Below are 25949 nucleotides of genomic sequence, written 5' to 3'. Positions count from 1 at the left end.
ATCCACTGGGAAATTTTTTGCTTCCTGTTCTTGCAACCCTGAGCTCTGCTGGTCTACAGGTTTTAGTTCCAAAACGGGGAGTGCTTCCTCCAGGAGAAACAACAATGATTCCACTGAACTGGAAGTTAAGACTGCCACCTGGTCACTTTGGGCTACTTATGCCACTGGATCAACAAGCCAAGAAGGGAATTACATTATTGTCTGGGGTGATTGACCCTGAGTATCAGGAGGAAGTAGGACTGCAACAACATAATGGAGGTAAAGAAGAGTTTTCTTGAAATATAGGAGATCCCCAGGGCGTCTTTTAGTACTACCATGCCCTGTGATTAAAATCAATGAAAAACTGCAACAATCCAGTCCAGGCAGGACTACCAATGGGTCTGAAACTTCAGGAATCTTCATTGGTGGGGGTTTGGGTCATCCCACCAGGCAAAGAACCGCGGCTAGCTGAAGTGCTTGCTGAGGGTAAAGGGAACATGGAATGGGTAGTGGAAGAAGGTAGTGATAAATATGAACTTCAACCACGTGATCAGTTACAGAAACGAGGACTGTAATGCTGTTTTGTTCATGTTACACTATTTAAGTTGTAAGATATCAAGTTTAAGAATGAATGTTGCCCAAGGATTTGCACCCTATTCTGGAGAGATTTAATGTGTTTCCAGTTATATGCAGGACAGTTGAATATTGTTAGGTAAAAGAAAAAATGTGTGTTTTTTTGTTTTTATTTGGAAATTGGGTATGGTTTAAGGTTATATATATAGCTGCCAAGTTGACAAGGGGTGAACTGTCATGGTCAGGTTCGTATGTCAACTTGTCCAAGTTGTGGTACCTGTTTGGTTGGGCAAGTGCTGGCCTGTCTGTTGCAATGATGATACTTCATAGAATTAGATCATGAGCAAATCAACTGCATCCGCAGCTGATTCCATTTGTAATCAGCCAAAGGGGAATGTCCTCTGCAATGAGCGGTGCTTAATCTAATCATGGAAAGCCTTTTAAGGAGGATTTAAAAGAGACAGGTTCTATTCCTTCTTCATCTGGTGAGCCTCTCCTGTGGAGTTCGTCCAGACCCTCCATCGGAGTTGTTGGCCTCACACCCTGCCCTGCGGATTTTGGATCTGCATTCCCATGGTCATGTGAGACACTTTAATAAATTTTATATTTGCAAATGTTCTCTGTTGATTCTGTTTCTCTAGAGAACCCTAACTAATACACCAAGTCTACTGGAATTCTTTCAATATGCAAAAGTACCAAGAAGTGATAAGAAAACAGTCATAGTTTTTTGTTTATTAGTGGTATATAAAATAGTGGTGTGTCTAAATATAGTACATCAAGTGAATATTAGGCTAAAGAAAATATCGATTTGATGAACTGTTAGATTAAGGTAGCTGTTGAATTTGAATTTGGGGCCACAAGCTGTAGGTCGTGCTGTTGCATCTTATCTGATGCCGTTCTTTTAACTTTTTTTTTCTAATATATGTCTTTATTACTTGTCTACCCATAGGCTGGATAAAGGGTGTGTCAGTCACAAGGTTTTTTCAATCACACGGTCACAAGATGAGCGTTATATATAGTTATTTAATCATTATCAAAGGTCAAGGGTACTGGATTACAATTCACCAATTTCAGGTATTTCCTTCTGGTTATTCTAATCACACTAGAAACTAAAAAGAAGTATCTATATAATGATTCAGTAGTCATAATCACTTGTAAATCTTAACTTCTCAGTTACATCTCCTCCCTCTCATTTGATCATTCTCTCCGTCTTCAGGGATATCTGGGCAGTGACCATTTAAGTTCTTCATGCTGAAGAGGGGTGTTGACATTATGGTTTAGAGAAATGAAACTGGTTGATGCTCTTGGAGAGACTGGTACCTCTGGGTTTCAGGGCTTTTCTGGCATAGGAGCCAGCTGGAGGCTTAAAGTTTCTGAAAAAATAAAGTTAATAGGTAGAACTTTTATAGAGTCTTAGATAAAACTCAGGGTTTTCTTTAGGGTCTTCAGGAATATTGTTCGTTGGAGCTTGACATACTATGGCAATTTGTAATTGTCTGAAGCTTGCATAAGAGTAATCTCCAGAATGATCTCTTAACTATGTTTGAAATCTCTTAACCACTGAAACTTTATTTTGTTTTATTTACCTTCCTCCTTTTGGTCAAGAAGAACTTTAGATGCTTTTTCTAATTCTTACATGTATCTGTGTTGGTCTTCTAAATCATCCACATGGAAGCCTTTGACTTTAGATGAAAACTGGCAATGAACAGTCCTGAAGCTTAGTGTAGATCCTTAGTTCTGAATTTTCTTTCAGTTTGCTTTTTACTTCTGTGCAAGAGCCAGGATGGACAGCAAGGTTCTCTCTCTCTCTTTTTTGATATTTAAATAAACACTACAATGCACTGACAGATATTCTGTCACTTGTAAACTGGATTAGAAAGCGATCTTCAGAATTCCAGAAATGTTCTAAACAAGTAAAGCAAGAATGGAAATATCATTTAAATTTCCAATCACGATAAACAAACATTCAACTAGGAATTAAAGGATCTGGGCTCTAGTCACCATCTTGCGTGGTTGATCTTAAGTTTCTCAACCTCTGGATACTAGACTCCATCATCATAAACTGAAAGGAGTGAAAGGAAGTCATCTTGAATATCCTTTCCATCTCTGTTATGTTATAGTGCCATGAAATCGTAGTTACATACTCCAAGCTGCTATGTGTTGGGAATTTTAAACCCTGTAATCAGTATATAGTTCTTTTAAAATTTCACTGATTTTTTTAGTCTTATTTTTAATTAAAAAAACAAATATATATATATATTCATGTTTTCCTGTATTTAAATATGCTTTCCGATTTAACAGCCTCATCTTTGGTAGCAGTAAAAAAAGTTTCTCAAGGATGTATTTTTCATTTCTGGCCTCTATCTTCACCTTTTTTTTAGTAGTTTTATTGAGAAGTATCCACACATGAACAGTCCAACCATATTATACAATCAGTGGCTCACAGTATCATCATATAGTTGTGTATTCTTCATCATGATCAGGTTTTAGAACATATGCATTACTCCAGAAAAAGAAATAAAAGGAAAAAAAAAAAGAACTCATACTTGCCATTCCCCTTATCCCTCCCCCTCATTGACCCACAGTATTTCAGTTCACCTAATTTTAACCCTTTATCTCCCCCTATTATTTATTTTTTATCCTTATATATTTATTTTTACTCATCTGCCCATATCCTGGATAAAAGGAGCACCAGACACAAGGTTTTCACAATCACACAGTCACATTGTAAAAGTTATATTATTACATAGTGTTCTTCTAGAATCAAGGCTACTGGAACACAGTTCAGCAGTTTCAGGTACTTCCCTCCAGCCACTCCAATATACCATAAACTAAAAAGGAATATTTATATAATGCATTAAAATAACCTCCAGGATAACCTCTCACTGTTTGAAATCTCACAGCCACTGAGGCTTTATTTTGTCTCATTTCTCTCTTCCCCCTTTTGGTCAAGAAGCCTTTCTCAATCCCATGATGCTGAGTACTGGCTCATTCCTGGGAGTTGGGGCCCACGTTGCCAGGGAGATTTACATCCCTGGAAGTCATGTCCCATGTAGGGGTAGGTAAGTGAGTTCACCTGCCAAATTGGTTTGAAGAGAGAGAGGCCACATCTGAGCAACAAAAGAGTTCCTCTGGGAGTGACTCTAAAGTGTAATCATCAGTAGGTTTATCAGGTTCCTTTTTAAATTTCTCTAAGATTTCTTCTGTAGTTGTGGAGGCCAAAAGTTTCACTACCTTCTCATGAGATTTACCACCCTTATCAGAAACCACATCACTTTTCTTGATTTCTAATCCTTGGAAAGGTATTGACAGAGTTCTACATTAGCTTCTCCTTCTGAGGGAGGTGCTGCAATAGGTAAATTTACAGCTTCAGATGTCAAATAATTGTGTATTCTTCATCATGATCAGGTTTTAGAATATTTGCATCACTCCAGAATGATAGCATTTTGTTTGGAGTCAGGTTTGGCATGTCACAGCCTTTAGGATGAACTGCCATAGGATTAGAGTGAGGAAGTGGTCTCTCTGGTTCCTTGCTCTGGCTTTTATCCAGATCCAGGACGGCCCTGGGCTCTGCTGCTTTCCTGTGCTCCTCAATGAGTATCCCGTCAGCCTACCCTTTCGTGGCCACAGGATTTGTTACTGGCCTTGTTCATCACATCAGCTTTCTTAGGCATCTCTATGCTGAAAAAGAGCCTAATGCAGGACAAGTACCGGGTTCCTCGCAGAGTTGCCTTAGGATGCTATTGAGGCTCAGCATCTCCTGCAATGTTCTCTTGACAGCAGTGATACTGAGGAACTTCATGAGGATTCTGTCAGAGGCACCCTTTCCCATGTTGAGTGGTGTGAATGCCCAGTGGTGCTGCAGCATCCTCTGATCCCTATTCCCACTTCTCAGGGTGGCTCCTTGCTCAAGCACAGTTTCTTTATGGAAGTTTGGGCTGTGTTGTATACATCACTAGACTAAGAAATAAGTTTTACATTTCTACTTGAGATACAAATATGAACAAATACTGTAGAGAATACTTTCATAAGAATACTTATCAGTTAGTTCAAAAGTACTGGTCATAAAGCAGTAAATGGATTTTATAATCTTCTCTGTTACAAACTCCGTAGGAAAAACACTACATATATATAGGAATCTACCTTTTTTCTCACATTTAAAAGTGAGTGATGGTAAGTTGTGGATAGAGAAACATAACTTTAAATTTCTGTTTTAGTCCCTCCGTTAACAGCTTGGGAATTCAATGTGAAATTATTTTATTTTACAGGCTGGAGCATTGGATTTGCTGAAGGAGCTTAAGAATATTCCCATGACTCTGGAATTATTACAGGTTTGTGTTTGTTTGTGCCACAGTTTTTGAATAGGTGATTGCCATGAAATTCCAAAACATCTTAAGTACCCTTATAAATTTTTTTATTGTCCTATTATGGTGTAAACCAATGTTGACTTCTATTTTTTTTTTTAAGATAGCAGCATGAAACAGTAATTTACTAAGTTGCCATTACATAAAAATCTCAACTTCCCCATGAAGAAACAACCTGAACCTCCAAGTTGGCTATGGGTGGTTGCACTTTGTTGTTGGTTTCCTAAGATTGCACATTTGTGGTGTGTAATTGATAGCTGCTGCCAACATGAAGCTGGCCTCCGGTGAGGATGTTGGGTGTCGCTCTTCTCCATCAAGTACAGGATTGGATTGCATAGAACTGGATACTGCACTGATTTGTTATTGGTGTCTTATTTTAATGTTCTATCAAGACTAGATGATGAAAATAAAACATTAATAAAAGGCAAAATGTTAAAAGAGGGAAGTAAATGTAGTCAATAACATGAATCTGGTTGTTGCTTACTAGACATTTCCCATTATCCATGAATGCTTTTGATATTTCTATTCCCATTACATCAGAATTCAAGGAAGGGTGGCAGGAGTAATTAAACATGGTCTATGAACTACCATGTAATTGAAATTGAGCATTTCTTTGAATTATAAAGGCAGTAAACTGTAGTTATATTAGTAGTATTTATGATTGTAACTAAAAGAAATAATAAATATTTTAACTTCCTCCTTGTTTATCACTGTACTTCACAGCCTTGTTTATTATTCTTGGCAATCTCTTTTTTAGGTAAGCTTGTTTACCTAAATGTAAATGATGACTGTATTCTTTTTTTTTCCATAAAATTTTTTACTTGAAAAAACAATTTTAAAAAATACCATTCTTCTACAGTCAAAGAAACTTTTTCATAGGGTACATGTAAGCTTTCTGCCTTTGAGATTTAGCATGACATTCAAAGGGGAAAGGTTTTTAAATAGCCACCTAACTGCAAAACCTACAAGATAAGTTGAATGTTTTTTTTGATAAAGTGCCTTTAAAATGCTAAAGCAAGCAATGAAATATAATTGTTGAATCTATTTGAAATTTTAATAGTTACTTTAAAACGCTCCATATAGTATGCACATTATGACAGCTGGTATCAAATTGCCTGTATTGAAACACAAAAATAATACATAAGAACAATATTCCTTGAAACATAATTTGAAGTACTGTTGCTGTATCATAGGGCACATTTAGACAAGTGTACTGGTAGTATTTAGGGAATTAACAAAATAAGCTGAATATTAAATATTTTTGAGCATCAAATTAAAGAAAATTTTTTTTAAATACCAAATAACACCAAACAAATGCAAATATTCTTAACTTTTGATCATTCTGTTCTACATATATAATCAGTAATTCACAATACCAGCACATAGTTGCATATTCATCATCATCATTTCTTAGAACATTTGCATGTATTCAGAAAAAGGAATAAAAAGAAAACAAAAAAAATTCATACATACCATATCCCTTACCCCTCCCTTTCATTGATCACTAGCATCTCAAACTAAATTTATTTTAACATTTGTTCTCCCTATTATTTATTTTTATTCCATATGTTCTACTCGTCTGTTGATAAGGTAGATAAAAGGAGCATCAGACACAAGGTTTTCACCGTTACACAGTCACATTGTGAAAGCCCTATCATTATTTAATCATCTTCAAGAAACATGGCTACTGGAACACAGCTCTACATTTTCAGGCAGTTCCTTCCAGCCTCTCCATTACATCTTAATTTTTTTTTTTTTTTTTACATGGGCAGGCACCAGGGATCGAACCTGGGTCCTCGGGCATGGCAGGCAAGCATTCTTACCTGCCGAGCCACCGTGGCCCACCCTCCATTACATCTTGACTAACAAGGTGGTGTCTATTTAATGGGTAAGAATAACCTCCAGGATAACCTGTCAACTCTGTTTGAAATCTCTCAGCCATTGACACTTTATTTTGTCTCATTTCACTCTACCCCCTTTTGGTCGAGAAGGTTTTCTCAATCCCTTGATGGTGAGGCTTAGCTCATTCTAGGGGTTTTCTCAGTCCCTTGATTGAGCATCTAATTTTAATACTACTCTAAGGATAAGAGAACTCAGGATCCTTTATCTCAAACTACTGTAACATATTTTGCTATGTATCCTAAACAAATGGAAGACTAAGGTTCAGGATGTAAACTCCCATTCTGCAAGCAGAGCCTAGTTTTACTGTTGCAATCTGGGAATTTTGAACTTTGAAACCCTCTGGTAGTTTCTTCTGATACATCTTCAAAATTATTTTCGTTCTGGAATAGTGGGTAACGCAAGGATGAACAGTTGCTGCAGGAGATGTTGAGGAGGGTATAAAAATTCTTATTCTATTACAGTTCCAGAAAAAGCCTCAGATGTTCTGGTAAAAGCAAAAATTTGATTTGATGATTTTCTTGTTGTTCTTCCAAAATGCTCTCACTGGTATCACTGCAGGTGACTTTTTTCACAGCTAATACTCTTCAGAATTCACCGTCTTTCATCAAATTCAGCAGCACTGCTTTCACTCGTGTCACTACAAACACTGTTCTCTCTTCTTCAAGACTTTAGGATTGATTTACAAGGGACATATTTTCCATTCACAACATCAATAAAGACTCTGTAAATGCCAGCCGCAGTCCTAATGGTTGGCAGCTGCTGGACAGAATGACCACTGCTGGAGCTGTTCTTTTGCTTACTTTCGACTTCTTTCTTTTCACTAAATTTTAATGTGCTATTTTTTTCCAGTATTTATTCAGACCCTCTTAGGTTCAACAATATGAGAAAAATATATTGTTGGTACAGAATTCTCTCCAACCCCTAAAGCATAATGGACTTTTTCATTATCCCCATTCTCATTATCATCATCTTCTTCATTACTAGGATAGGGATTTATACCATTCACCAAACAATTCAGCTGACTAGCCACTTGACCATTGAACAGTTCTGAATTTGTAAAATCCCCATGATAACTGCTGGGAGTAAGAGAATCTGTTACTTGATGTGTACCATATCTGTGTGGATTTTGATCTTTTTCCTCTTCAGAAGAAATTGTATCTTCTCCAATTGCAATCCCTGAATCAGGCTATCAAGTTTCCCCAGCAATTTTTCTTGTCTCTCTAGTTCTTCCAGGTTGAGCCCACAGTTCCTCATTAGCAAGCATATCATTGGATTTTACACCACTGAAGAAAAGTCTTCAAAAATATCTGAAGTTTTAGATATATCCCATATCTGACATCTTGCCCATGACAGTGACCCTGGTCTGTATGCCTCACTGGTCTCTCTGTGCTTGAACCTTACAAAGCCCATTGTCCACAGAGAAATCAGAACAATTTTTAAAAAATGAAAATGTGCTCATGTCATTTCTCTGAAAAGCCTCTCAGTAGCTCCCTCTTGCACTGAGGATGAAGCCACAGACTACAAATCTGTGAGTGAACCGGTTCTGCCTCCTCCCTACCTACCGCTTTCCCCCTTCTTTCTTGCCATTCCTTGAACATGTCCCACCTCCCACCCCACCCTCTGGCATTTACATTTGCTGTTTCTCCTGCCTAGACAGTTTGTGACCCAGAACTTCTTCATACAGCTAGTTCTTTCCATCATTCCACTGTCAGCTCAAATGTATCTCTTCAAAGAAACCTTCCAGGTCACCCAAACCAAATGAATGTTTCCTTCACTCTCTATTCTACTGTTTATTACTCTTTCTTTTTTATTTTATTTATTTTTTATTTTTATTTTTTGCATGGGCGGCTACCGGAAATTGAACCCGAGTCTCCGACATGGCAGGCGAGAACTCTGCCACTGAGCCACCGTGGCCCTCCCAGTCTTTCTTTTTTAAAAAAGTGTTTATTAAAGGTTGAATTTACAAAAAAAAAAACTGAAGTTTTGGGTTTGGAGTGAGGTTTATGGGCAATTCAGTGTTTTTCTTTAAATTGAAAGTCACTTTTATTATCTTCTCTTACGTTAACAATATCATCTGCAGCATCACTCATTTTTTTGCAAATCCTCTGTGAATTCAACTCTGGGTTCAAAATTTTTCTTCGCTTTTTAAAAAATCATCTGTTATTTTTCTTATATGTTCTTTCCTGTGGTCAGCTTAGTCTACAGCCTGCTTTGCTGAGCACTTTTGGAAACCAGTAGTCCACAAGTAAAACATTTACTTCATTTGTATGGGCAAGTTTTCCTGGCATGAAGGCCAAGGGGCCAAATGATATTGTAAGACAGCTTATCAGGCCATGTGCTGAATCTGAAGGGCAGTATAGTCATTATCTACCTTCAGCGTTTTATCTGTCAGCTGGGAAAGCACATGGCAATGTCTGCTAGCTTTTTCTCCTGGCTTCTTATTTCAAAATGGCTTCTCCAGGGGTGTTTTCTTCTTTATCTCCAAAGGTCTCTGGCTATGTGGGTTCTGTAGCTTCTTTTTTTAAATAGATGACTGTGTTGTTAACTATTTAAAAAAATTTCTAAGCAGGGTAGTGGCTTTTTTTTTTAATTTGAATGCTGTATGGCGGGGTTCATGTTTTCGTTCTTTTTCCATAAGAGTGTTCCCTTATTGCAGCACCATTTATTGAATTTTTGTTTTTTTGTGTGTGTGTTGTTTGTTTGGGAAGTGCATGGGCTGTAAATCAAACCAGCCTCTCCTGCGTGGCAGGCAAGAATTCTACCACTGTACAGCCTCACATCCCCCTGGGAGTTGACTTTTTAGTGATCAGTACATCCTATGATAATTAAAAAGCAATCACCCAACAACATACAATTTGCTTATGTTCTCCTTATTCCTTTGCTCACCTCCAGCTCCCTTCTAAAGTACTACTTTCCTTATCAATCTGTCAATCTCAAGCTTCAGAAATAGGTTAGTAACTCAAGTTATTTCCTCCGTTCATTAAATAAAATAGGTTTTCTTCTAAAAACTTACCTTTCTGCTCTTACCTTATGTGCCTTGCTCAGCTTTCCAAGAGATGTTGCACATAACACTCCAGCCAAAAACATTCTGGGGCGGGCCACGGTGGCTCAGCAGGTAAGAATGCTTGCCTGCCATGCCCGAGGACCCGGGTTTGATTATGCTTGCCTGCCATTCCCAAGGACCCGGGTTTGATTCCCAGTCCTGCCCATGTAAAAAAAAAAAAAAAAGAAAAGAAAAAAATTCTGAATTCTTGAATAAAACTTTTTTGTCACACAAATTGAATAATTTAGAAGGAAGTCTTAAATGCCCATTTATTTTTCTGTTTTAAAGCTTGCAGAAGGGGTTTTGTTCCTTTTTTTATCACTGAGAATTCTTCTGTTCCTTTTTTCTTTCATAGACCACGTGTTTTAAGAGATTGTCTCTTAACCTATTCTTACTAAATAGTTTACCATGTTTTACTCATCATCTATAGTTGGCCTGTCATGCTTTTGTGTTCTTGGAGCACAACTTGAAAACCACAGTTTGGATACCAGTGATGGCAAAAGCATGGAGTTTGGAGATAGACAGTCTGGGATTAAAATCCCAGCCTTTTCTATTCCCAGCCCATGCACCACCCCCTCCACTACAAAAAAAAAAAAAAAAAAAAAAAAAAAAAAACCCTAGCTTTGCCAGTTATTTATGTGAACTTTCAATTTCTTTGTATTTAAAAATAGTGATAATGGTGTCAACTTTAAGACATTAGGAAGATTGGGTATGGATGTTCCCAGCCTAGTCCTGGACACATAGTATTACCATATGTTAAATCCCCTGTATTCCATGAAGTCCTTATTTTGGAGAATAGTAAATACTCTATCAGTAGTTCTTTATTAGGGTGTTTTCTTGGTGAACATTCAGAATTGAGTGTGGGAAACCAAGACACAGAGATAATAGCCCACAAGGCCATGTCATAAGCCAGAGGTGGAGAATAAGCAGCAGTCTAAGAAGGCCCCTAGAAGGCCTGCTTTGTTTATCCACCACCACATTTTTTAGCTTTTTATTTTGTGATACTTTCAAATTTACAGGACAGTTACCAACCAACCAGCCAACCACCAACAAAACCCATGCAGAGAAACCAGATACACTTCTCTGCTGCCCCATACCCAAATCCACCAATTTTATTGTTGTGCCACATTTGCCATTTCATTCTGTCTATCCATCCCTCAGTCTGTCTATCCATTTTCTGAATATCGAGTGTAGGTTTTATACATCAAGCTCATTGAACATTCAATACTGCCGTGTGCATTTCTGAAGAACAAGGATGTTCACTTATGCTACCACCTTAAGTTTAGTCATCAAGTTCAAGAAATTTAACACTGATATAAAGCTTATGGTCTACAGTCCAATTTTTTCATATGTCCCAATAATGTGCCTCTAAGTCTTTTCTCCTCCTTTGCTAGATCTCATCCAAAATCAGTATTATATTTAATTGTCTTGGTCTCTTTAGTTGCTCTTTCTCTCTTTCTAAATTGTGGTAACATGCAATATTAGTGGGATTAGTCACATTCATATTACTGCCTACCCTCACCACCTCATGAAACCCATTTTAATATCTGTGATTGTATGTGGATTACAGCCAAGAAAAAAGTGCTTTTTAAACCTCTGTAGATGGCAGTATTTGAGTGTTCTGCATGCAGCAAGTGCTCTTAGGAGCTAAGCAGCACATCTGTTAGAATTGCTAAAGCCAGACTGACCTCTTTACCTGTGTTACAATAGCAGATTGTATGATTGCAGATCTTCTGTGATAAGAAATTGAGAAGTCCAGTGCTTGATAGGAATGTGTGTATAAAATACTATAAAAAATTTATAATTTTTTAAAATTCTAAGATGGAAACAGGAATCTGGGAAAGAAGAAAAACATAAGTGAAATGCCAAATTATCTAAAATGAAATTGCTTGCACAGATTGTACAAATTTTGTTTATCATTGCCTTACAGTCCACAAGAATCGGAATGTCAGTTAATGCTATTCGCAAGCAGAGTACAGATGAAGAAGTTACATCCTTAGCAAAGTCTCTCATCAAATCCTGGAAAAAATTACTAGGTATAATTTATCTTCCTTCTCCTGCATATATTTGTGATCTGATTTGTTTAAACAGTTGCTTGTTGCAATTTTTTCTCTTTATGAATTTAGATGTTACTGAAATCAGTGCTTTAAAATAAGGGTGAGGGAAGTTAGCTTGACCTTCTTGAGAGATTGGCTTTTTAAGTTAGATTTAGTTTTCTTGACTTTCAACGCTTATAACTGGATAACTTCTGTAAGAAGCAAATTAAATTTCCCCCCAAGGGAAGGGTTGTGTATACTTTTTGAAGCTTTTTGAAATAATTTTCTGATTTAAGGAAAACTTGTAAGATTATTTAAAAATTTACATGTACACTTATTCAAATAATTGATTTTTAATGTTTTGCCACATTTATTTTGTCATATTCTCAGTGTATATGTTTGAATATATACACACGAATTATTTTTTCTGAGCTGTTTGAGACTATATCGCATGTTTTATGTTCTTTTACCCTTTAATATTTAGGTGTGGAGTTCCTTAGAGCATGTTTATTCTCTTATATGACCATAGTACAAAAAATTTAGGAAATTTAACATTGTTACAATATTTGTATCTATACAGTCCATGTTCCAGGTTTGTCGGTTGTTCCAATAATGTCCTTTATAGTCTGCCCCCCACCTCCCAAGACAAGATTCAGCCCAGGATCACTTACCTGGTGTCCTAATCTGAAACAGTTCCTAAGCCTTTCTTTGTCTTTCTAACACTGACATCTTGAAGAATACAAGTGTCCCCACCCCTCTTTGTTTTTAATAGCGTGTTCCTTACTTGGAGTTCATCTCTTATTTTCTCATGACTGGATTAGCTGATGTCTCTGCAATTGAAATGAGTGATGTTGCGTCCTTCTCAGGATATCACATCCAAAAGTCTCTGCAGTTGAAATGAGTGATGTTGCATCCTTCTCAGGGTATCACATCCAAAGGCATCGATGATGTTAATTTTGGTAACCCAATCAAGATGTACACTGTATAGTTTATTGTTTTTCCTTATATAATGTTCCCCCTCCCAATATTTACTATTCACGGATTCTTGGCTAAACCAGTCATACAACTGGTTTGTAAACAGTTGTAAACACAATTGTGATACTTTCTTTTTTTAAATAAAACTGTAGCTTCCTTATTTTGCACACTTTAAATTCAGAACAAAATAAACAAAAATCTCACCATACACAACATTCAACTCAAATAGAATGGGGCTCAAGGCCTTTCTTTTCTTCATTTATTTTGATACTTAAATTTCCCCAAATTTGGCTTCAGACTGGCCTCTGTGTTCTTTATATATGCACTCATCAGTTTTTTGTTTTATCATTTTCTTATACCTTGTGGCATGATAAAATGTACCATTTTCATTTATCTTCCTTGCTCCAGTCTGGGATCAGCCATTTCTCTAAGGACCTCTGGTTTCTTTCAGTGGAGAATGGTATATGAGATCAAAATTTGGGTGCCAAGAAAATTTAATTTTGAAGCTGTTGGTCTTATATAGAAGAGAAAGTACAAAAAGTGAACTTTATAAAATTTCAGAAACAGCAACAAAAGTAACATCTATTGTAAGAGCTTTGGCCCTAGGAAACAAAAATTATAAAGTGTATAAGATTTTTAAAAGTCTAGTCTTAGAAAACTAAATATAATATACTATCCTGAATTGGACTCTGGATCAGGAAAGAATATTGCTGTCAAGATCAGTATTGTGATAATTGGCAGAATTTGTATAAGCTCTGTAGATAACAATATTATATCATTATTAAATTTACTGATTATTTCTTCTGGTTATATAAATGAATATCATTAGAAATACACAGTGAATTTCATATCAAAGTCTCTTTTAAATCTTTTTCACTTAAAAGACATGTTAAAAGATTTATATGTTCATTACGTAAAATTTGAGTTGAAAGAGAAAAATGATCTTTCTTAGATCTACCTCTATAAATACAGCCATAAGTTAATATCTTTTTATAATTCTTATCATTTTTCCTCTTGTGCATAGATCTTACTTTAACTGTAATTTTATTTAACCTGAATGTATATTTAATTCTACCTTTTTTGAAAATTTTGTGTATTTTTCCATCATTTCATAACTGTAATTTTTATTGATTTTTAAGAATAATCCACTGCGTGACTATACCGTAATTTAGTTAACCATCTGCTCATTGTTAGATTTGTTGTTGGTTCTTTTTACTGTATGGTTATTATAACTAATGTTCCAGGGAATAACTTTCTTCCTAAAGCTTTTTCTTTAGACTGTTATTTAGATTTCTAGAAGAGGATTTACTTATACTGCTATTAAGTAGCATGATTTAAATAGTTAAGATAACTCCCAAGCATAAACCTGTATTAATGCAATTAATCCTCTCAGCTGTTCAGTGTGGTGGGTGCTATTAAAATTCCTATTTTATGATAGGAAACTGAGGCATATGGTCAGCTGAGTGGTGAGTGGCTAAACTGGGATGTGACTGCAGACAGTCCGGGTCCAGCCCTGGAGCACCACCCGACTCACTGTGCTGTATTGTGTTCAAGTACTGTGAATGTATTACGGGTTGTTCGTGCCTCTTCCTGCTTTGCCTTCTGGATGGATCGTACTAGTTCACATTATAGAGAGTAGTGTATGAAATCCATTTTACTGCTCCCTTGACAATATTAGCTCCTTATTAGATAGTATTTCATTCTTTTTTGAATATTCTATCCTGTTACTTTTCAATATCCCTTAGTCCTTGACATGTTTTTTTTTTTTTTTAATTGGGAATCCTCACATATACACAGTCCGTGAATGGTGTTCTAGTTTGCAAGCTGCCAGAATGCAATATACCAGAAACAGAATGGCTTTTTAAAAGGGGAATTTATTAAGTTACATATTTACAGTTCTAAGGCCATGAAAATGTCCCAATTAAAGCAAGGCAATAAAAATATCCAGTCTAAGGCATCCAAGTTCAAGAAGGCCAGTGACGTCAGGGTTTCTCTCTCAGGTGGAAAGGCACATGGTGAGATCTGCTAATTTTCTCTGCAGTGGCTTCCCTGGGGCTCTGTCGGTTCTGGTAGCTCTAAAGTTTTTTCCAAAATGGTTCCCTCTTAAAGAACTCCAGTAAGCAACCCCACCTTGAATGGGTGGAAACACATCTCCATGGAAACCCCTTAATCAAAAGTTACCACCCACAGTCAAAAAGCTTGCACCCAGCCATGTTCAATGGGGATTAAAGAACTTGGCTTTTCTAGGGTACACGCCAGATTCAGACTGGCAGGCATGGTATACAATCAGTGGCTCACAATAACATCACATAGTTGTGTATTCATCACTGTGATCATTTTTAGAACATCTGCACCACTCCAGAAAAAGAAAAAGAAAAATGAAAAAAAAAAGTCATACATTCCATACCCCTCAACCCTCTCTCTCATTGACCACTAGTATTTCAATTGAATTACCCCATTTTTTTACCCTTTATCCCCCCTCTATTATTTATTTATTTATAAACTCATCTGTCCATACCCTGAATAAAAGGAGATTAGACACAAGGTTTTCAGAATCACATGGCCACATTGTAAAAGCTATATAGTTTAATCATCTTCAAGAATCGAGACTATTGGAACACAGTTCAGTAGTTTCAGGTACTTCTCTCTAGCCACTACAATACTCCATAAACTAGAAAGGGATATTTATATAATGCATAAGAATAACCTCCAGGATAACCTCTTGAATCTTGTTTGAAATCTTTCAGCCACTGAGATTTTATTTTGTCTCACTTCTCTTTTACTCCGTTTGGTTAAGAAGGCTTTCTTAATCCCATGATGCCAGATCCTACCTCATTCTGGAAGTCCTGTCCCACATTGCCAGGGAGATTTACATCCCTGGGAGTTATGTCCTGCATAGGGAGGAAGGCAGTGAGTTCACCTGCTGAGTTGGCTTAGAGGCCATATCTGAGCAACAGAAAAGGTTCTCTGGGAGTGACTCTTTGGCATAATTGTAGGTAGGCTTAGCTTCTTCTTTGCAGGAATAAGTTTCGTAGGGGTGTACCCCAAGATCGAGGGCTTAGTCTATTGATTTGGTTGTCCCCACTGTTTGCAAGAATATCAGAAGTTCTCCAGATGGGGAACTTTAAAATTTCCTCCTTTCTCCCCAATCCCTCAAGGGCACTTTGCAAATAGTTTTTTATTCACTGTGCAGGTTACTCTGGGATATAGCGAGGTGTCACACTAACCTGTACAAACCAACAAGATTTCATGCCTTATTCAAGATTGCATGTACTTAAACTTGCCTGCCGTGTTCTTTAATGTCATTGTTAATCTTTATTTTCCACCACAGTATATTATAGCGTCTTTAGACTTTGAGGCCCTCTATCTGACTTATATAGAGTAATAGGGGACTAGAAAATTAGTATGTTACAACTAAGGCATGCACTTAAGCTGTATCATGAGCTTGTATTATATTTTAGTTTTGATAAACCTAAACTCTGCAAGACAAATTGTAGAGTTGTGATTTGGATCATTCTGTATCAGTGACTCTCAAGCCAGATGGCCTACTGGAGTTTTCTGGGGAACCTCTCTTTAGCAGTCCTGATGCCTGCACCTCACTACCAGAGATTTGGATTGAATGGCTCTGGAGTGGAGCTTGGGCATGAGATGTTTAAAAGTTTCCTAGGACCTCCTGATATACAGCTGAATATAAGCTTAAGTTTTTCCAGATTTGATACAGAGGGATGTGAAGACTTGGAAGAATTATTTATGTAGCCCTTATTACTTACATAGGAAGCAAAATGTCAATCAGTTGGGTATTTAATATAGTAGGCCCAAATATTTTCAGAATCTAGCTTCAAATCTACTTTGTTGCATTGAAATATGACTGTTTCTTGTCAGCCCTAAAGTACTGACTGCATTGCTCCAATCTAAATGTACTTTATTTCCCAGTGTCTAATTGCTCATCTCCGTAAGACTTCCTAAAGCTCATGTGCTCTGCTTTAGAGTATTTAAAAGAGTGCGTACTTGGTAGACCTTACTAATCCTGAGGTATTTTAGTCTATGATAATGTTCTTTATTCACTATCCCTGAAATATTTATATTTTAGATGCTGCCTTTTTTTTTTTGTATGGGCAGGCACTAGATGCTACTTTAAATGTTTTTGCTTTATGAAAAATTGTTAGAACAATATTGCTATATATGCTCTCTGCTTTTATTTTTTAAATGAGAATGGTGATTTTTTTTCATATATTGTTATCCCCTTCTTTCTGTATGCTTTCTTTCCTTTTGGGTTCTCACTGGCATAGTAATTTGTTGTTCCCACCAAATGAGGGAATTTATTTGAGACTGCTGACTAAACATGCACTGTGAAAAATACCCAGACACATACGTTAATGGAATTGTGTGCATAAACTTTATATAAATAATATAAATAAATATAAATTATAATATATTTATAGTAATATAAATATAATATAAATAAATATAAATAAATGTAAGTAAGATCTTGATGTTTTTTTGTATGTATGTAAATACCAAGATAACATGCGATATTTCAGGGGCTTTCCACCCTCCCCCCTCCAACCCTAATGTTAACAAATTCAGAATTTCATAAATTTTCAGATGGACCATCAACTGATAAAGACTCTGAAGAAAAGAAAAAAGAACCTGCCATGACATCGCAGAATAGCCCTGATGCAAGAGAAGAAAGGTATCTCACTTTGTGGAAGCTCACTCATGCAGAACGTCCTAGACGGCCTCACCTGCTCCGTTACCTCCTCCAGGGTCTTTAGATCCTGTAACTACTCTTCTTTGTATTTTCTAATCAGGCAATTACTAAATAGATATGGCAAAATACTCAAGCTTTCTTACAAGATTTCCTGGAAATTTAAAAGAGCGGTAGAAGACATTAACATAAATAAGAAAAGCTCATATACATTGTACTGTACATTGAATGGGGCTGCTGGGATAGGCACCAACAGAATCAATAATTAAGCATCCCATTAGGGGTTCAATGGTCACTTCTTCCATTTACAACATTTCTTTTTTAGATTTATTTTGGCTGTGGATCTAATTCTCCTTTTTATGTTTTAATTTCCAAATTTAGTTATTTGTCATAAGAACTTAAGATGGGAAGTTAAGTAATGAGGGTTCAAATTGCTCTCCAGTTCTCATAAAACCTTAGCGTTTACTCTTCCCTTTCATATAATGAACACTGCCCTAATACATGTTATGCCTGGTGGATTAATATGGGTCCTTTGTTTTAGAAGGTTGTCATTTTAAAATTGACTTCTGAATCTGGAATTCTGGAGGTGTGGCCCAGAATTTTTTTTTTTTTAAAACAAGCCCTTCAGGTGATTCTGATATTCTAAAGTTTTAGAACCACTGCTTTAGAGCAGAGGTTTCCAAAGTGAAAAATTCCTGAACTTTTTGCTTGCTTAACCCACTTGGAGTCTTAAAGATATGTTAAGACATTAAGGTTACCTATTTTAACTTTATTTTTCCAAAATTGGTAATGTACCCCTTTTTTTTTTTGTATGCTGTATGGCAGGGTCACATTTCATTGTTTTCCCATGTGAGTATCCTGTTATTGCAGCACTATTTATTGAATTTTTCTTTGTTTATTTTTTGTTTTGCTTGTTTGTTTTTTTGGGATGTGCATGGACGGGGACTTGAACCCAGGTCTTCCACATGACAGGCAAGAATTCTACCACTGAACCCTTGCACACCCCCCCGTGTCCCTCATTTTTAAAGTATCAGTTGTTAATATCTCAAACACTGTTGGTTTATATATTAGTACTAGTATATTTCATGTTAGGAGAGGTGAGCCAAAAGTAGGATTAAATTGCAGTTTTTTCTAACTTTTTAGTTTGAAGAAATTTTAGATTTTTAAGAACATTCCAAGAATAGAACATGAAACTCCCATAAGCCCTTTACCCAAATGCCCAAATTATTTTTGTATATATGTGTATATGCATGTGCATGTATGAGTATATATATATATATATACACATTAATTTTATTTTTTTTTTACCAAATAAGTGTGATTCACATACATTATGCCCCCTTTTCCCTTAAATACTTCATTGTGTACTTCCCAAGAGCAAGGATATTTTCTTACATAAAACCATAGTACAGCTGTCATATCAGAAAATAAATATTGATACAATGTTTTTTTTCTAATCTACAGACCTTATTCATGTTTATACAGTTGCCCCAATCATGTCTTTTATTGAAAAAGAAAAAAGATCTTTCCAAAATCTAATCCAGGATTACACATTGAATTTAGTTGTCTTATTTATTTAGTTTTATTGTAATCAGGAATAACTTTATACTCTGTGCTTGTCTTTCATGACTTTGATATTTTTAAAAGGTATGGGCCATAATTTATGAAATTTTTTTAACCTATTTTCAGTTGGGTTATATTCAAAGACCGTGGTTTAATGCCTTGAACATATGAAAGTAAAGACAAATATTTTAAATAAATATTAAAGGGAGTAAGTTCTCAGTATTTTTTTTATCAGTTTTATGTACTTGAAATTTAGGCCCTGGAACCTGTCTACAAAAGCACAGAATTATTACACTTCTGAAGCCTGATAAATCAAGTGATTGATTGATCTATGCACACACACACTGAAGGAAATAAAAAGGATTGGGGGAATGAATCTGAAGTATAATCTAAAGGAAGATGTAAGGTTAGATCTACGTGATTTGTAGCTGAGAAGGGTTATATAAGAATTTAAGGAGAAAGTAATGTGACTGAGTGCCTAGAAGAGAACCAGAATGGAATGGAGCCTGAAGTAGTGAGGCAAGCATGGACAAGGCTCCATTTGTCCAACTAGGCAGTTTCTTGTTGTTGGGCTAAGCATCTGGCTACAAGCACAGAAAGTAAAAACATACCATTCAAATATTTACAAAGTGGGATTTTTTTTTTTTTTAAGAATTGATTGATTTATATATCACTGATGGTGGTATGCTACCTATTGGAAATATAAAGAAGACTAAGTCCTAGTCCTTGCTTTTGAGAAGCTTGGTCTGGTAGGGAAGACATCATGAAAAGTCTTCATAATCCAAACCTGTGTAAAACTGATGCTTTGGAAACAGAGGGAGAACTCAGAGGAGGCTTTGGGAATGAGATGACAGAGTAGATGGTGTATGAAATGGCTCTCTTGCCCACGGTCATCTTGTATTGAAGTGTAGCAGTGGATTATGTTCAAAGAGAAGGCAAGGAGGTTACTCTTTGCAGCATTACAGCAAATGAGAACTATAGAGGGTGATGATATTAGTTTTTAGAAAGTTTTATCCCAAATATTTTTAATGAAAGCTGTTAAAACAGTCTCAAAAAAGCACGTTGTAAAGGACCTACTTTGGTGAGATTCTAATATAAGGAGTTTATCAGGAGCAATTGAAATGATTAGATTGACTGGAAAGATATTAAATTAGCTTAATGACCAGATGAGTTGCTGTATCTGGGGAGAATTTGAGCCTTCTTATTAAAATTCTCATGGCTCACTTTTCACTGTACATGGCTTTTACATTGAAGGGGGTATTTTTAAACGTAGACCCCACTGGTTGTCTTATTGGAACAGGGTTTTTCCAACACTTTTGTTTCCCCCCTCGTTTTGGTTAAGAGTTTTCATGTTCCCTGGTCCCGTCCCCTTCACCCCTCTCCTCTCAACCAAGAGCCTTGCTGTTGATTTATTGTACTGAGTAGTAATGGGTATTTTCTCTGTTAAAAATAATTGTTTAATGTTTAAAAGATGAATTAAGGTGAAATGTTTAATTTAAAAAATACATGAAACTTGGATGGGCAACAGTGGCTCAGTAGCAGATTTCTTACCTGCCATGCCAGAGACCTGGGTTCAATTCCCAGAGCCTGCGCATGTCAAATAAATAAATAAATAAATAAATAAAAATACATGAAACTTGTCACTCTTATCTGTCCTAAATTTTTAACTTCTTTTTAATCTATATGCAGGCAAAAAAATTTTTCATGTAAGAATCACTGAAATACTATCTCATTTTTATAGGTCTCCAAATTTGGTCTTAGAAAGTGATGGCAGTAATGTTACTTGGGAGAGTTCTTCCTGATTTACTTTTGGTGTGTGTGTGCCTGTTTGTATTTTGGTAGCTCCAGTGGCAGCGTAAGCAGCAGAAAGGATGAGACAAATGCTCGAGATACTTATGTTTCATCTTTTCCTCGGGCACCAAGCACTTCTGATTCTGTACGGTTAAAGTGTAGAGAGATGCTTGCTGCAGCTCTCCGAACAGGAGGTAAGTTTAGCATATGTTGTTTTCCTTCCCACTTCTTCACGTCACCATCATTTCCACCTTCATCTCTGCCTCCATGCTTGCTGTTTGACAGGCACTGTCCAGCTGAAGACACTGACCACTGCTTAACTCAGGGAGGAGTTGTTGCTGACAGGATCAGTGGAGGGGGAGAGGAGGAGCTATATGGTGACACCCGAAGTGAATTCCAAGAAATAGATTTCTTGTAATATACGGATGTTTTCCTGACTCACAGTGTTTTAAAGTTTTTCACAAATATGATATCTTTTTTCCTCTCCTACGTTTAATCTGTAAACCGGTTCCTCCGCCCCCAGAAGGAGAGTTTGGGGGAGTATTGTTTTTGGAGTATTAACATTGCTAAACGTTAGTATGATGTAAAGTATGTAAATTTTGTGTTCTTAATTCCATTTTCTCCTTTTTTTTTTTTAATGGAAAAGCAATCTTGATTTATGTATGGGAACTTAATTTAATTTGAAGTTGTCCAGATTGACCATGTAAAGTTTTGACTTCATAGTTTCATAAAGAGGAATACTTATCATCTTATACAGATTCATCTTTTCTCTTTTCTATTATACTAAAGCATAGCTAGTTTGATCTGTTTTTCTCCTTACTCTGCCCTTTCTGTTTTTTTTTTTATTAATTAAAAAAAGAATTAACAAAACAATTAGAAATCATTCCATTCTACATGTACAATCACTAATTCTTAATAACATCACATAGTTGCATATTCATCATTTCTTAGTACATTTGCATCGATTTAGAAAAAGAAATAAAAAGACAACAGAATAAGAATTAAAACATTAATAGAAAGAAAAAAAACAAAACAAAAAACCTATACCTCACATGCAGCTTCATTCAGTGTTTTAACATAATTGCATTACAATTGGGTAGTATTGTGCTGTCCATTTCTGAGTTTTTATATCCAGTCCCGTTGTACAGTCTGTATCCCTTCAGCTCCAATTACCCCTTCTCTTTTTTTTTTTTTTTAATTAACGGAAAAAAAGAAATTAACCCAACATTTAGAAATCATACCATTCTACATATGCAATCAGTAATTCTTAACATCATCACATAGATGCATGATCATCATTTCTTAGTACATTTGCATCGGTTTAGAAAAACTAGCAACATATCCGAAAAAGATACAGAATGTTAATATAGAGACAAAAATAAAAGTAATAATAGTAAAGTCAAAACAATGCCCTTTCTGTTTTGATTCCCTTATTGTTTCTTTGTATGTTTTTCTTTTCTCTTTCTGGTTCCTTTTTATTTCCTTCTATCCTCTTGAATATTTGTATAGGAGCCTTCTGAGTTTGTCCATATATGTGATTGGCAGATGAAATGAATGGTTTCTTTGCATTGAAGCCTGATTCACAGGAGACAAGACAGTTCTTTCTATAACTTTCTCTACTCTCTGCTGGAGCAGCCAGAAGTTGTGGAGTTGTGAAATGAGGAATTGCTGCTAGATCAGTCCTGCCCCGCCCCTGAGGGTTTGAAGAGTCAACATGAGCAGGAGCACTGTCGATATTAGGTGAATCCAGAGGAGTCTAGCGAGTAGTAAAGGGACTAGATTCTAAGGAAGCTAAACTAAAAGGATTCTTTATGGAAGGCAACTGGGGCTGAAGAAATAGGAATGCAGTTCCTGCATTGAAATTTTTTCTTAATGTGTGAAGGTGACTTATTCTTGACAATTCTTTGTTCCTGCTTTTAGACGACTACATTGCTATTGGAGCTGATGAGGAAGAATTAGGATCTCAAATTGAAGAAGATATCCTTTGTTTGTATTCATAATTGCTTTATGTGATCTGCTACATTAACTGTAATTTTTTTTCCTGTGTAGAATCTGAAATTTTATTCTCTGATTTCAATCTCAGTTGTATTGTTGTTTTGTTGGGAAAGAGGAGGGCATCCATGTCATTTTACTCCTGCTGTTTTTCCTGTCATTCAAAGTGTTCAAAAGTAAACACAATATGTTGAATGGCATTTTTTTTTCTGCCTTGCAGATTGAGAATGTCGCATTTCAGTTACAATTGTACAAAAGGACATGGAAAGCACACTAGTAAATGTGAAATAGGGTTTCATGTTGGAGGAAACCTAGCAGAGCACACACAATCCACTGAACCTGTTTCCTCTGAGAGAAGTGTCTTCCTGCCATGGAGAGGGCCCCAGGAGAGGGATCTTGAGTAGGGGATGAAGGCAGGAACCATCTTCTTCAACCAATCATCTGGGTGATTGGTTGAAGAAATGAAAAGAGTCTCTTCCAGAGCCCAGCCTTGGCTGTGACCTCTTCTGTTCAAATCATTTAAATCTGCTACCCTAGTTTCTTGCTAAACTAATTTTTGCAGAATAGGGCTGGGGGTGGGGGGTGGAAATGAGCCTTCAGAGCCTTTGTGAATGTTCTGTTCTCAGAAGGCCCCAAAGGGAACCCTGCAGTCAACTGTGAGGATCCTATTAGAATTCAGAGTTGGGCAGCTTAAAACTAGTAAAAAAAGTTCAAGTTCTTTTCAAAATTTGCTCACCTCAGGTTGAGTACCTGAATTGCTGTTTGAAACCCTAGTGGCTTGTATGCTGCTGGCATTTAACATGAAGAGGAAAACATCACTCAATCCCAGGGTCTTAGTATGATTTCTGTTATTGGCCAGTGACAAGGAACCAGATAGAAACTGTCTTGTTTTTAGCTTAGTCTGAAAAACAGATATTTTCTGTGAACTGCTTAGAATATTTCAGGAATTCTTAGTCTTGCAGAATAGGAAAACGTGGTTTTACCTTTATAATTTAGTCTTTTTTCCTTAATGGCGTTGTACCTATATATCAAGAAATAAGGAATACGGACATGAAATACAAAAATAGAGTACGCAGTAGGATATCAAATCTTAAGGATGCAAAGAATCCAAATTTAAGGAAAAATGTACTGTGTGGGAATATTCCTCCTGACTTATTTGCTAGAATGACAGCAGAGGTGAGTATACCGTAATGTAAAGTTTCCATGATGTGATTCCATGTCAAGTGTAAATCCCATTTAAATCAAAGTATTATATAAATACTATGCATATAATAAGTTAACTATTCTGATATGTTTATATAGACACTAGAGTAGATTAATTGTTAAGACCATTAAATCTGTTGGCTGCTGACATCAATGCTTTGCCCCTTTCACAGCTGTACGGTGATTTTTGATGATTGCATTGACTCATTGTCAAAAAGCCGAAGTGTTTTACTTAATATGGATTCATATAGAATCAAAGAGTTGAATCTAATTGCAAACAGACTTTGTATCTTTAAGTACTTTTCATGGTTAACACCAAAATTTGTCACATCTTATTGACTATTCCTTAAATTTTCACAGGGAGTAATGGAGAGAACAAAAATCATAGTTTGTAGTTTGTCTATAATCTCACTATTTTATTACGCACCCAAGAGAGTGAATTCTCTTTCTGTATACTAAGTAAAAATTGCTGTATTTAAAAATATATATTTTAAAGCCTCAATACAATAATTTAAAGTTTAAAATTTCCCCAAAGTAGAGAAAATGGTGCAGTGAAATCTCATCTATCTATTACCCAGCTTCAGGTATTTAAGAATTTCATCTATCCCTTTTTTCATTTTTTTTTTCTCAGTTATTTTAAAGCAACTCATAGGTATTATTTCTTTTTACCTCTATGTGCTTAGGAGGTATCTTTAAAGATATGATAATTTTCTTATGTAGCTACCTTGCCATTATCACATCCAACAAAGCTAATGATAATTCCTTGGGGTTATCTGCTATCTAGTTCATATTCATGTCTTCCCGACAGTACATTTACTTTGTTACAGGGTCCCAAGTCTACACCATTACCTTTAGTTTGGTCTCTTAAGTTTTATATTTTTTTGTTTTAATCTAAAGCAGTTTCTTCTGTCCATAGTTTTTTTTTTTCCCCTTTTCTTCATGATATTGACCTGTCAGAGAAACCAGTTCATTTCTCCTGTAGACTATCCCACAGTATGAATTTGTCTCTTTCTTCTTCAGTGTGTTGTTTAACTTGTTTTCTTATCCTTTCTGTTTTATTGTTTTGTTTTTGTAAATTGGAAGCTTGATTAACTTGATTGATAAACTTGATTAGGTTTAAGTTCTTTTTTTTCCCCCAAAAAATATGTCCTAAGTGATGGTGTTTGTTCTGGTTTGCTAACTGCCCTGATGCAACACACCAGAGACGGATTGGCTTTTAATAAAAGGGGATTTATTTTGTTAGTTCTTCAGAGGAAAGGCAGCTAACTTTTCCACTGAGGTTCTTTCTTATGTGGAAGGCACAGGATGGTCTCTGCTGGTCTTCTCTCCAGGCCCCTCAGTTCCAACAGCTTTCCCTGGGGTGACTTCTTTCTACATCTCCAAAGGCCTGGGCTGAGCTGCAAGTGCTGAGATGAGGAATGCCGAGCTGCTTAGGCTGTGCTACGTTGCGCTCTCTCATTTAAGCACCAGCCAATTAAGTCAAACGTCACTCATTGCAGTAGACACGCCTCCTAGCCGACTGCAGATGTAATTAGCAACAGATGAGGTTCATGTACCATTGGTTTATGTCCGCAGCAACAAGACTAGGTATGCTCACCTGGCCAAGTTGACAACTGAATCTAACAGTGTTATATTGCATTACACCAGGAGACATAATGTCTTGTATCTCTACTCTTAGCTTGTTGAGATTGATCAGTGGGTTTTGGTATTGACAGCCTGATTCTTACCTTGTGAAATGCTCTGTCAGCCTTTCATCTAATGGATTATCTATTGCTAACCCTTTCCTGAATTGATTATCATTAAGAGTTGCAAAATGGTAA

At 36.3% G+C, this 25949-nt stretch overlaps 1 protein-coding gene and 1 pseudogene across 1 annotated transcript in view; one reads left to right on the top strand and one right to left on the bottom strand.

Moving 5' to 3' along the window:
• Positions 1–25949, top strand: part of TCEA1 (transcription elongation factor A1) — a 53122-nt gene that overhangs the window by 18473 nt on the left and 8700 nt on the right. The window contains exons 2-7 of the mRNA XM_077166761.1: positions 4821–4883; positions 11792–11897; positions 17478–17565; positions 20986–21128; positions 22855–22911; positions 23948–24102. Coding sequence (XP_077022876.1) covers positions 4821–4883; positions 11792–11897; positions 17478–17565; positions 20986–21128; positions 22855–22911; positions 23948–24102 — 612 coding nt within the window. The remainder of the gene's footprint in view (positions 1–4820; positions 4884–11791; positions 11898–17477; positions 17566–20985; positions 21129–22854; positions 22912–23947; positions 24103–25949) is intronic.
• On the bottom strand, positions 7188–9905 carry LOC143685696 (unconventional prefoldin RPB5 interactor pseudogene; annotated as a pseudogene).

This window comes from Tamandua tetradactyla, chromosome 6 (genome assembly GCF_023851605.1).
Source record: "Tamandua tetradactyla isolate mTamTet1 chromosome 6, mTamTet1.pri, whole genome shotgun sequence".
In the NCBI taxonomy this organism is placed as follows: domain Eukaryota; kingdom Metazoa; phylum Chordata; class Mammalia; order Pilosa; family Myrmecophagidae; genus Tamandua; species Tamandua tetradactyla.
Note: the sequence above shows the minus strand (reverse complement) of the source record. Positions and strands in the feature narration are given on the sequence as shown.